General features: G+C 42.1%; 1 protein-coding gene across 2 annotated transcripts in view; it reads right to left on the bottom strand.

The window, feature by feature from the left end:
- The window catches only part of LOC139370558 (serine/threonine-protein kinase MARK1-like), a 78,694-nt gene that overhangs the window by 23,509 nt on the left and 41,619 nt on the right, over nt 1–13,566 (bottom strand). Inside the window, exons 4-5 of one of the 2 annotated variants that reach the window (XM_071110129.1) lie at nt 9,506–9,529; nt 559–607 (exon numbers count right to left, since the gene is read on the bottom strand). In XM_071110129.1, the coding sequence (XP_070966230.1) occupies nt 559–607; nt 9,506–9,529 (73 nt within the window). The remainder of the gene's footprint in view (nt 1–558; nt 608–9,505; nt 9,530–13,566) is intronic. The other variant, XM_071110130.1, reaches the window with a different exon arrangement.

The raw sequence follows: 13,566 nt of genomic DNA, 5'->3' as shown, positions 1-13,566 counted from the left end.
TGGGATCTGGGCGAAAAACTAAATCACACCACTCCCCTTTCCCTATCCGTCACTGCACAGCGATATCCAGGAATGCCGCTTCGCTTTCCATCAAGTTCTCTTGTTATTAGTTTGTTATTTTAATTTTATGTATCCTTTATCTAGCCTGGCAAGTCCCATTGATAAGAGTAAACCGCTATGGACAAGTAGCAGCATAAAAACATTAATAAGAAGACAATACAACATCTTAGGGCATACATGTACTTATCCTAGGTCAAGTCTTCAGGTGATATTCCATTTTTCTTTTATAGATGGACAGTTTTGAGAACAGCACTATCTATGTCACAGAGTATGGAAAGCGATGGATACAAATGAATTGGACGTTGTACAATAGGTTTTGAAAGAAGTCGCGTTACGTGCTGCTATAAGTATATGTAGTAATATGGTAGAGTTAGTATTAGGATTAATACGGTTGCATTAGGAGTAATATGGATACGGTACAATCTCGCTTGACACTGGCATTGCTTTTGAAAATACCTTGCATTGTTAGGATAGAATAGATGTGTTGGTTGGTCTTACCAATATTGGGGTGATTCAAGATCTTCATGATCCTGACTTCACGAAAGAGCTGCGAAAAGAAGAGAGAAAGAAAAATGTCAGGTCATCTACAATCATAACCCTCTGCAATTAAAATCACTGTCAGGGATGGTTTGTCATTTTCATCACGGAAATCAAGGAAACAAAATAGCCAAGAACAAAATCAGTTTTGAAAGTGAGATAAGAGAATACTTTGTATTCTTGCACAGAAGTTGACTTTGTATCTTGACTGGAGCATATTATTGTCATCTCCCAATGATAATTTGTTGGTACTGAGAGTGTTCAAGAGCTTCACTGACGTTTAAAAAAAGCCCAAGAACAGGGCCACATTCAGATCATTGAGCAGTTGCATCAGTGTTTTTTTGGATGACAATGCAGCTGCATTGATTTGATTTGTCCATCCAAGTTTTCTGAGCAAAAAATAAATAAAAGTTTAAAATGAGTTATTATTGCTGGACACAAAAGACATAAAAAAAAAAAAACACCAGCAAATCAGCTCCAAGTGAATTTAATTCTGGAAATATGTTCCAAAGAATTCCCACGCAAAGTAGAGAGATATATGTGATCGTATGCAAATGCAAGCAAGGTTTGAAATTATTATGGTTTTAGTAAAATATCTCTGTTTGGGCTTCTTGCAGTCTACAAATGATTTGCAATTACGTTCCGGACCTCTGACCATCTGCTCGAGAAAAAAAAAAATTGGTGTGCGGCTTAGGTTGTACATCACTAATTACACAAGTGGTCTATAGGATACTGTAACAGAGTTTAAATCAAACTTCTGTCTAGGCTCAAGATGCTGCAATCTGGGTATTACCATTCAATGAGATTAAACAGCACACCTCTGGACATGTACTACACCAGACAGTCTATACCATTGCTGGGCAGCTGCTGTGACACACCTAATTATAGATCCTCTGGACTGCCCCTTTAATTCCGACAGTAACGGAACAATAGTTGAATGTTATCAAACAAGTCCACATACACATTTTCCAGAGGAGTAACTAGAATACCTGCTTTAAAGAGAGCTGGAGATATGATTGGCATGCCTGCTGAAGTGTAGTAGAGCATATTAGCATGTTCATATTTGACTGCTCATGTGTGCAGCGAATTTGTCACCGCTTCAGAGACGAATGGCTGGCAGGCTTTGTAGCTGAGTGTGTGTGTGTGAGTTAATAGTGTGCGTGCGCTTACTGTGTGTGTTTGACAGACCATAAATGGCTAATGGGGGTCCGTGTGGCAACAGACCCTGTGGCGCACCGTTACCCGGATGATTAGGCAGCTTCCGTGACAGGGTGCTGAAACATGTGTTGGCTGTCTGTCCTCTCCTCCCTACTCCCTCCTCTCCCAGATGGCAAACGATGACCAGCACTGAAAAATTCCATTCACCCTGCCACCCACACCCCACCACATTGTCTGTAGTGGTCACAATAGCAGCATTTTACTAACAATATGACACCAGGTCAAGTAGCACGATACCACGGTGGAAAAAAACCTGAGTGGCCTACCGTCCTGACGGTTGTTCACGTTCTCTAAACGTTATGCACGTGTTCCACAAAAATCCTGTCACCGAAATTCACACTTCTACTCAATACATATTGAATTTAACGTCACACTGTATAATAGAACACTGCATAGAATCGCTGAATTGCTCATATTTTTAAAATGTTATTTAACCTTTATTTAACTAGGTTAGTCAGTTAAGAACAAATTCTTATTTACAATGACGGACTACCCCGGCCAAACCCTCCCCTAACCCTGACGACACTGGGCCAAATGTGTGCCGCCTTATGGGACTCCCGATCACGGCCGGTTGTGATACAGCCTGGGATCGAACCACGGTCTGTAGTGACGCCTCTAGCACTGTGACGCACTGCCTTAGACCGCAGCACCACTCGGGAGCCTCCGAGTGGCCAGCCTGTGATTTGGCTGGAAGGAATAGACATTGATAATGATCTGCATTTCATTGTGGCTGTAAGAGGAAAACACTGAATTCAACTTTTACTCTTCAGTTAACACAGACACTCACATACATTCTGTCCCAACTTTAAAAACGTTAGGCACCAAATAGAATGTAAGGAGCACCAGAAAGACATTGATATTTTATAGTTTACATTAAGCCTATATGAATCCTACCTTTGAAGCACATCATGAGTAGAGACCCTTTTCCTGTTTTCCTGTGCCAATCAAATTTGCCTAGACCTACTTAGCGGTTTGTTAGTTAGCTAGGTAACATGACTGAACAACATTATTTGTCATCAAATTAATTATATCAAATGTGCGCGAAATCTCACAGAAAGGAACAAAAAGGTAGCTACGGCAATATGAGCAATTTCTTTAACCGTTTGAGCTAGAGACAAGACATTTTCTTTGCTGTAAAGCTGCAAGCATGATCGTCGCGAAGCCGTTTCCCCCCTTTCTGGCACTGCTGCGTTGCACGACAGAAAACTTGCAAAGCCTATCAGACTGGCCTGTTCTCTTGGTTATACCAGGGATGAAATGATATACACAACGCATCAACTTCGCTGGCTCGGAGCACTGCTCCAATGTACAACATGTAACAGAAGACTGATCGGGGTCTGAATAAATGATATGTTAAAAACTGATGGGAGGAATAGATGCGTAGGGGATGCGGCTGGCGGATTACTGATGCCACACCAGAAATGCGCATGAAACAGGATTACCGGGTTAGCCGGTTGTGTATATAGGCCAGCTATTGGCCTATAAAACAATTGAAAGGCCAATAAATAAAAAACTATTGGCGCCAGCCATCTGTCCAGTAGAATAACATTTATTTTTAAAGAATAGCGAAAACGCGTTTGAACTTACTCATTGGCGAAAATACCGGTCGATGGAAATGCTTATAGCTTAATTTGCAGTACCAGTCAAAAGATTGGAAACACCTACTCAAGGGTTTTTTATTTTAAATGTATTTCGTAGTATAATAATAGATCGACATAGGCAAGTGATTTTGCTGTTTGTTACTTGTCGGCTGAGGAAAAGTCAAATGTGGATAGTTATTTCGACATCTTCAAAAGTGCACATCAGAATTCGGTAAGAGGGGCTGCACATCATTGCATCTTCGATTTGCATGTTCTGTCATTACCATAACCTAAATGTGATTCCGGTCATTCTGAGAACCGTGGATGGAAGCCCTAATCAGGTTACGCACCAAATGCATATGGGTTCGTCAGATTTCTCAAATATCTGGTCAATTTAAAATGTTGCCAGTAAGATGTCCTGCGCCACATTTTCCTAACAGAAACACAAACCCTGGCATGAAAGTAAAGTGGACATTATTGGGCCGGCGCATACAAGTGACTAGTTGCTGTTGCTTAAAAAAATGTAACAATTTATAAACAAAACTGATTAATAAACATTTTATAACAGGCCCCACCGGTTTCTTCAGATCGGTAGGGCAAAAAATGTTTGTAGTTTCATATGAAACGGTACTACAGTATTCTAAAATGTTGGTATCATAAGTAATCATGACGTTTTGGTTCCGTGATATTACCGTGGTACCGGTATACCATGCAACACTAATTCGATGTGTCCCAAATGGCACCCTACTACCTATATAATGGACTGCTTTTGACTAGGACCCAAGTAGTGCGATGGTCCCTGGTCAAAGTAGTGCAGTATATAGGGAATAGGGTGCCACTTGGGAGGCAAGCCATCATCCTCGGACTGAACCAGCGGGGAATCCCCTCGCAAGGTCTTTCAAGGTGAGGGGGAAAATAAACATACATAGTTCTTTCTATGGTTCTCCTGTTCAGTTCATATGCACACAAACTCTTACCAGCATGCATTAAACATGTATGAAACTGAGTAAGTAGACAAGCTTGTACTAAATGTTGCATTTTGGATGCATTAACATAGTATTGCGGGGTATGGTGATGCTATTGCTCATAAAAATGCAAATATAACGCTCTACAATTGATGCTATACGGTTACACACTCATTTTATCAGTGTACACACACGCCTGGTGAGAGAATCCCCCCCGCATTCCCTCCCCTGAAACAAAGGGAAAACCAAACCATGACTCTGAGTCATTATCACAATGAATAGATATCGAATTCATTCTTATTCGTTTCAGAGCAAATGTTTCAAATGCCTGTGTCGCAAGAATCGAGTTCCTATTATGTTTTTCCATTTTTATGAGCGTTTGTCTTTTCGGGTCTCGTCTCCTTCGCTCCTTCTGTGCGGTGTGTATTGTGCACCTTCCCACTCGCACGCAGACCCCAAGCCACTCCCCCTGCCACTCACAACAACAAAGACGAAAGATCACTCCTTCCTCTCTGACAAACAGCTTCAACTCTCTATTTGCAATTGAAGGTTTGGTCCCACAGAACCAGTCACAAGAACTCCGAAACACAATAAGACCGTTTTACTGTAATGGAGAAAACCTTTATAACGATACAATTTTTATGTTCCAACTCCTCAAATTGCGTAGAGCAAAACCTACTAAAACAGGAGTATCAATGAACATTGAATCAGAATGATAGGTTTATCACTCGCGGGATTGTGGTACCACTTACCGCTAGCAGCTTTTGTCACACACTGTTATACTAGCTGTCTAGTCTACGTTTTATAAAATGAGCATAAAAGACTATTATCTAAAGAATTGGCAACTTGTTTTCATTCTGAGAAATAAGGTGGGCCACTTGATTTCAACATCTGAACAGTGGACAGAATAGCAAGCTGTCCAAACAGTTGGGAGACAGACGGGTGTGTTCATAACAATTCAACTGTTCTGCCTTGTTACCGAGCAAATAGAACCAAGTTGGCTATACTTTAAATATAAAAGATTAGCTGGCTACCAACTAGCACGTGAACTTCTGCTTGTGAGATTGTTTATACGAGACCTGTGTTAATTTTCTATAATGCCTGCTACAAGGAGTTGGTAATTATTAGTGAATGTGCATTGTGCATGGTTCTGGTTAAATTTGTAACAAAAAAGGGTATTTTCATTGGACAGACTTAAAAGCCAGATCAGTGATTGCAAAAAAAACAGGTTAAAATGATTTTCATAAAATAATTACATTAGTGGGTCTTATGGTTGTGGAAGGCATATATTTTGCCCAGGTTTTATCTCACAAGCCCTGAATTCATTAGATTATTGCTGACTGTTTGAAATGCAGTGTATTTTACTGCTTATTTAGCGAAAACATTAATACCGAGATGTACTGTATATCGTAAATTGCCCATAAGTCTGTAATAATCGAGATACAATAAATCACACAGCCCTGATAGAAGGTGCTTCATCTTCACTCATTTCTATGAGGAAAACGTTTTGGGGTAAAGTTTACTCTAGGTACAGATCTAGGAACAGCTTCTCCTCCTCCAATACTAACCTTAAATGAATCATTACCGGGGTAAATGCAATACTGACTCAAGATCAGCATCTAGGGTCTACTTGACACTGCACCAGGGAAAACACTGTACACAGGTGCACTATTAGAATGAGGCGTCAGTGTACAGAAGCTGTAGTGGGCAGGAACAGTGGTTGTATTTTTAGATCAGGGGCTATAAATAGCTCCGCACTTGGATACAGGAGAGCCTGGTAGCCACGGGATTCAACTCGATTCATATTCATGAAATCGCGGCTCGTGATAGGCTCCTTGAAAAGTGGGGCTGGGTGGGAGCAACGAGCATCTGTGAGTAACGGATTGTGTGTATTTTTAACTGTGTGGATATGTACATTGAATATGTGAACTCCATGCATGCTTGTATTTGAGCATTGGGGTATTTCTGCCCAGTACACCCAAACCAGTCTACCACTCACAAACCACCCTCTTTGAAATGCACATAGAAAAATATGAGAGGGGCAGACTAAAAAACACACACCGAATTTGAGCATTATCTTAGGTTTTTATTAATTTGCGTTGTTCACTGTCTCGGACCTCATATACGTCTTAAGAGTACCCCATACATCACAGCAACGTCAGCCCTTTCACACAAGCATTCAATCACACGTACATTTCTCAATGAACTACAGAGAAACCACACAGCCATCCTCTTGTTTATCTAGTCCTCTACTCCCATGACCCTTTGTGTCCAAGGGCCCCCCTTAGGGTGGCCTCTTGATGCCTGACTGGCTGATGCGGAGTGACAGACACGTGGGCCAGCCTCGTCTGCCTCCCATGACGCAAGTAGCACAGGAGTCTAGTCTTATCCACTGCAGAGAGCTGGGTTGCATTCAGCAGGCACCACTGTATGAAAGCGTTCTCAAAACGGGAAATTAAAACTGTTTTATTATCAGTACATTTTTGGTTAGTACTGCCTCGGTCGGTCCCAACCCCCAAAAATCTGGTTTCATGCCCACTGTGCTTGCACCTGTGTTAGGACAAACCAAGAGCCTACTTTAAACCAATATAATTAACCTAAATGAAAGCTGCAATGTGTACCATTTTGGGCGACCTGACCAAATTCACATAGAAATGCGAATTACAGGTCTGTCACTCATTGAAAGCAAGTCTAAGAAGCGGTATGTATATCTGTTATATTTGAGAAATGTCTATTCGTCCCTTTTTAACGTTTCGTTTTTGCGTGTTTTACTTTATTTTTACTCCAGCTTCAAACAGCTCAAAATACAATATTTTCAGTTATGGAAAATATATTATACAGAGATTTAGATGGTACGAAGATTCTCTACACTGCTTGTTTTGTCACAAACTGAAATTAGAGTAACATGAAGAATTTTTGGAACCAGGTAATGGTGGAGCGATTTCTGCATATTGCTCCTTTAACCACATCTGCCTTGCCACCAGAGACTAGATTCAATTCCTGCATCTTCTATTCCTGCTATGTCTCCTCCTCCCATTATCTCTCTCTCTCCCTAAACTATCTGTAATAAAGCATTAAAAAAAATACAAATGGGAGTGGAATTCCACTCTAAAATAAATAAAAAAGGATCCTTATAGGACAATGGTCACCAACCTTTTCTGAGTCAAGATCACCGAGTCAAAATGCATGCCGAGATCTACTGCTCTGATTTTTTATTAGCATGACTTAAAAAATGTAAGCCTATGCAACATTAACCAATTACAAACAGTACTGTAGCAATGAGGTTTGTGCAGTAAGCTATAGGCCCAATACATTATCACCGCATACTGGCTTTGCTTGAATTTACCTGCCACTGCATTGTTGTTCGGGGCATCTTTTAAAATTATATTTCAAAATTTGAGTTAGGCTATATGATCACACCGGTAATAGACACATTGTTGTATTACTTGTGAGGCACAGCTGAGTGAGCATACATTTAAATAATACACTTTTTTTTTTTTTACTGGGCTGATGGTGCCTTCATCTGATGGTCAGTCTCAGCAGAGGGAGAGAGCAGCATACTGAGGGTCCGTCTCTCAACATCCCTCCGCTCTCCCTTTCCTCCACTGACACTGACCAAAAAGGAACACAGTCTTCCAGCTGATGGCGAAACTAGAGTCGCACCGCATTATTTCTGCCTCCTGCACAAATTCATGTTGTTACTGCTATGAACAGAGAAAGTGAAATATTCCTTGATATTAAAAAAGACCCAAGCCACTAATAATAACAACAACGCAAACCTATAGATACACTTTCCTACTCATTCATTACTGCTGCACTGCTTGTTGTAGCGCTCAGTGGAAATAGGAAGAACACACATTTTATGAGTTATAAAAGTGTTGAATACAAAGTGTTGACATTGCCGAGTAAGAACTTAAACCTGAACTCATAAAAAACATCAGCTCTTTGCTGTACTCGTTGACAGTCTCTCTCTAGTCATGGTTTTAAAATCTCACAGTATCAATTTTACCGTAGCTTTCTTTTATGCCTGCTACGTGACTGCAGACTCGGTCACCTGAGGAATCTGATCGGCCAGCGAAGGCATAGTGCACTTGATTTCCTCTCCAGGCCCACTGGGAAGGCAGAGTTTGTACCTTCAGACACATGAAATGGCAACAGTTTGCCTACCCGGCGCGCAGGGCAGCTGAATTGGCTGCACCTACCACCAACAGCCCGACACAAGGCTTTATCGTTGTTGTTTTTTTTTACAAAACTGTTTGGCGATCGACTAGAAACGCCTTGGAGATGGACAAGTCGATGGACCAGTTGGTGACCACTGTTTATAGGACAAGCAGTGCTACTGCACTATCACTGGCATGTTGTCCAGACAAAGCTTAGACCAGCGTGTTCCATAAGTGTCAGCTGCCAGCCAAATAGCTGACCACTAACATCTTATGTTACTGGGGTGTTAAAGTGGCCACCAAATTTGATTTTGTAGGGCAAACGTTTTGTGGTGGGGCATGCCACCGCGCCCCGTAGCTTGCTCCTTCTATTCCAGTATCATACTGGTTTGCGTTATCATACCTAGTACATAGTATCATACCCAGCCCACATGGCCTTCAATAACACACGTATCTATTTAATGAAGTAATATGTGCACAAAACTAAATGACATGTAGTAATTTACACACACAGACAGCCATAGTAAGAACAGCTGCCATTTTGGTCACATTATACAAACACATTTCTCATTCTCCCCCTTTGAAAATACATTTAGCGATATCAAAAACGGCAACTTTTTTCCATTGTGCTGGCTACTCCAGATTTCCGGGAACACAAGTTGTTTTTGAATGGCGTTGAAAAAGATAATGAAACACTATCACAGATCACAGAAGAAGCAGTACAAATGGGTGGTGGGGGGGGGGGGGTGATCAGACACATGGGAAATAGTGAGGACATCCACGAAGTGACGTGCACAGTGCTTTCACAGTGAAAAGTGTACGAACTTCAAAAAAATATGGCGAACATATACACGCGCCCACACAAACCTGTGTGATACACGTGAAGACGACATACATAAAAAGAGTAAACGTTACAATGAAAGTGTCGCAGACACGCACAGACAACAATGTGTGGAAAAGTCCGGGAAGCGGAAAGGTCACCTACCTGCTTAGAATGCAAGATGCGAAACTAAAGAAGAGATGGAAAGAGAGGGAGAGAGAGAGAGAGAGAGAGAGAGAGAGAGAAAGGCAAAAGGCTAAATGATGGAGCTGCACAAAGCAGGAGAGGGGTGGGGGCTCTTTCTCGCCACACCCATCACCACCGGCCCCAACAAAAATCTCCCCCAGCAATACAGAGTGACAGATCAATTGATCACATTCGGTCCGGTCCCTTTGTTCCCCTCACAAGCTCTGTCGCGCTCTAAAAATGTCCAAGCCTGTGTCCAGGCCTGACACGGCAGATAGACCTGAGGGGTACCAGCCCAGGGAACATGCAGTGTTTACTAGTATTGTACTATTAGTACTCATTGTAGTACAACTAACAGCATTATCTAGCTAAGGAGCGACACCGGACTAGAGGAGGAGACTGCGTCTGCAATGGAGGACAGGAAGCTCTGGAAGACAGACTTTTCATCCCGTCGACCCCAGCAGATCAGATGATGATGAGAGTTTTTATTTTGATCTTTAACTAGGCAAGTCAGTGAAGAACAAATTCTTATTTACAATCCCGACCTACCAAAAGGCAAAAAAGGCCTCCTGCCTTTTAGTAGTACAGTTACAGTAGTTTTAGAATGAAAGGCTTCATATGAGAATGATATACAGCTAGCTGTTTAAGTACTACCATGGTAACTGCAGAGTATAAGTGGCCTTATAGCTCAGACTGATGTATTATAATGGAGCACACTTGAGTACACCATATGAAAAAGGACAAGCCGATTAAAGCAAATGATACAGCAAATCAACCTTAAAAGGAGAGGAAACAAACTAAGACAAATGAAGCCGCCTTACTAATTAATAATGGGTAGGAATGTATGGAATGGGAGATGTTTTACATTACTGCAGCCTTATACTACTACAGTTATGCTTAGGAAATAGTCATTGGCATTTCTTTTTTTAATTTCAATTTCATTTTAACCCCCTTTTCTCCCCAATTTCGTGGTATCCAATTGTTAGTGGTTACTCTCTTGTCTCATCGCTACAACTCCCGTACGGGCTCGGGAGAGACGATGGTCAAAAGCCATGCGTCCTCCGAAACGCAACCCAACGGGAGTTGGCACTGCTTCTTAACACAGCGCGCATCCAACCCGGAAGCCAGCCGCACCAATGTGTCGGAGGAAACACAGGAGTTGCTAGTACGCGATGAGACAAGGATATCCCTACCAACCAAACCCTCCCTAACCCGGATGACGCTAGGCCAATTGTGCATCGCCCCATGGACCTCCCGGTCGCGGCCGGCTGTGCCAGAGCCTGGGCGCGAACCCAGAGTCACTGGTGGCACAGCTAGCACTGCGATGCAGTGCCCTAGACCACTGCGCCACCCGGGAGGCCGGCACGGGCATTTCTAACACACCAGACAGTTTCTCTCCCTCGAGGCTCCCATTGTTAGACAATTAATGACCATTCTGCGCAAAACACGCCCACTGGACCAACCCATGCTCAATTGCCAGTCTGTTTCTGTACCAAGTCAAATGGGAGGACGTAAACGACAAGTAACGTCAAATAGTATCCACTGAACAACCAGAGTACTATTTGGGTAATTCAACTGTAGTTAGTCTGTCACAGACTACAGAGTTGTGGAGAGCTACCATGTTATTGAGCACCATCAAATTAGAAATATAGAAATTCTCATTTGAAATGAACACTACCCTGACTTCATTCTGTTATCATTTTTTCAATAGGCTCCTCACAAAACCCATTTGACTACCCAACAAATTCTATTCAGAGGTCCTTAAGGATGCACCTTTCTCCTCACGCTTAGTATGCAATTTGTAATGCATTCTTGTGCATTGAGCTGAGCAACAGACATGGTGAAATCTAAGGGATATTTTTAGCAATCCACCACGATGCCACAACAACATTCCGAGCTGACTTTGACAAGTGTACAACTTCCGGTGAGGGTGGAATTCGTTGACAGTGTTCTGGATATCTGTGTCTGTGGGTCCAACTTTCCGACTCACTCTTGGTTCCCACTGAACCGCTCTCTCAGGCGCTCATACACACACACACACACACACACTCTGATTTACCCCACATCATTAAAAACTCTGTTCAGTGCAGCAGCCGGGCTGCACATTTCAAGACAAACCACACACACACACGTGACAATGACGCACACGCTGAAAAATGTCCGTTAAGCTAGGCTTGTTAATAGCTTCCAGAAGTTACAACCATTGACACAGTTGAGCCCTCTTTCCATTATGACACAGGTACAAAGATGAGCCCTCTTTCTACATTTATGGGCAGACTCTGCATTGGGTTGTTCCATGTCATATCAGCAAGCCATGACACCCACCATCTCAGATTTATTTAACCTTTATTTCACTAGGCAAGTCAGTTATGAACAAATTCTTATTTACAATGACGGCCTACCCCGGCCAAACCTGGACGATAGTGGGCCGATTGTGCCCCGCCCTATGTGACTCCCAATCATGGCTGGATGTGATACAGCCTGGATTCGAACCAGGGACTGTAGTGACGCCTCTTGCACTGAGATGCAGTGCCGTAGACCGCTGCGACACTCGGGACCCCAGTTAGAAACAGATAAGATTAGCATTCCTGCAAACCTTATTTTGTTGAACTATAAATTTGATCTGAGAAATTAAGCTAATTGATTGCACCCTTATTGGTCCTTTTATTTTACAGGATTCATATAAAGAGAGAACCTAACATCCAATTTGGACCAAACTTTTTTCTAACAATGAGTAAGACATGAGGAATCCAAAGAAATAGTCAAAAACCAACCGCAAACCCCACGCCAATCCCACCCCTATAACGAGTATACAGCATCAGTTCTCCATGTCTGACTAGTAGTATGGAGTTGCGGCTCAGAGTATTGTAATGTATTCTCAGTGAATTTGGTGAATTTTTGTTCAGAGAAAGTAGTCATTGAAATTGTTTGGTTTATGTCCCATCCTACATCCTGATATTACCAGGTTCTGACTCCTGAATTTACACTATCCTTCAGGTGACTGGTGCGTTCCAACTATGGGAACTATATCATAACCGACAAGATATGACGTGGCGGTCGGTGCCGTTTAAGATTAGAGAGGACATTTTTTTTTTTTAATGAGCATGGCCATATTTCTACTACAGCATATTGGATGACTAACTCATATTCCATTCACCCAGCTCAATGTAACATTGATAGGTTTGGGCTACTACATGATACTCGAATTTGCCCTTTATCCATCATGAGTTTGCTACAACCTAGCCAACAAATTAAAAGTTTGTTGGCTAGGTTGTAGCCAAGAAACTACAATAAAGTAAGTACAAAGTAGGTACGCAGGTCAAGATACAAATCTCATAAGGTGACAGACAGTGACACATTCAATACCGCCTGGCACACTCATCTGCATCTAGCTGATCTGGGGAAATCATTCCTCCAAACAGTTGTAACTAAAATTATTGGATACATTTCCGTTTGCTTTCGTTTAAAAAAAAAGTTTTGCAACAGAATCGGAAGGATTAATAGAGTTCATTCATACCAGCCACCAACAACATCATCCCTTTGCTCATTGTACAATTCCTTCTCGCATCTACATGCTCTCCTCCTCTCACCTTTTTCCTTCGCTTGTGGAATTCAGTGCACAACACAGCCGTTTGTGACCAGGCTCAAAAACCTCTCAAAAAGCCAAACTTTCATACCATAATCGCTAGACAGCCTACATTGTTGTCACCATTGTAACGTTATACCGTTAAATCAACAAACTAGAACTAACGCGTGCTGTACGGTATACAGAAACTACTTTTCCGATATTAGAACATCAAAAATGGTTCTGTTAAATGTCTCACGGATCAAGTCTATCAGCGCAGTTGATGTCCCCCTTATAGCATGAGCGCACCGTGCCTGCTCCACTTAGCCTGCACTGGGAGTCTGGGCTGCAAATAAATTAACGAATAATGTGACACAGCATTTAGAAATGTTGAAACTGTTCCTTACTGTTCGCAAAACAATGTCCATAAAGGCTAGAACACTTTACAATGCAAGAAGATTAGCTTCCAGCTTTG

Source organism: Oncorhynchus clarkii, chromosome 17, assembly GCF_045791955.1.
Source record: "Oncorhynchus clarkii lewisi isolate Uvic-CL-2024 chromosome 17, UVic_Ocla_1.0, whole genome shotgun sequence".
In the NCBI taxonomy this organism is placed as follows: domain Eukaryota; kingdom Metazoa; phylum Chordata; class Actinopteri; order Salmoniformes; family Salmonidae; genus Oncorhynchus; species Oncorhynchus clarkii.
Note: the sequence above shows the minus strand (reverse complement) of the source record. Positions and strands in the feature narration are given on the sequence as shown.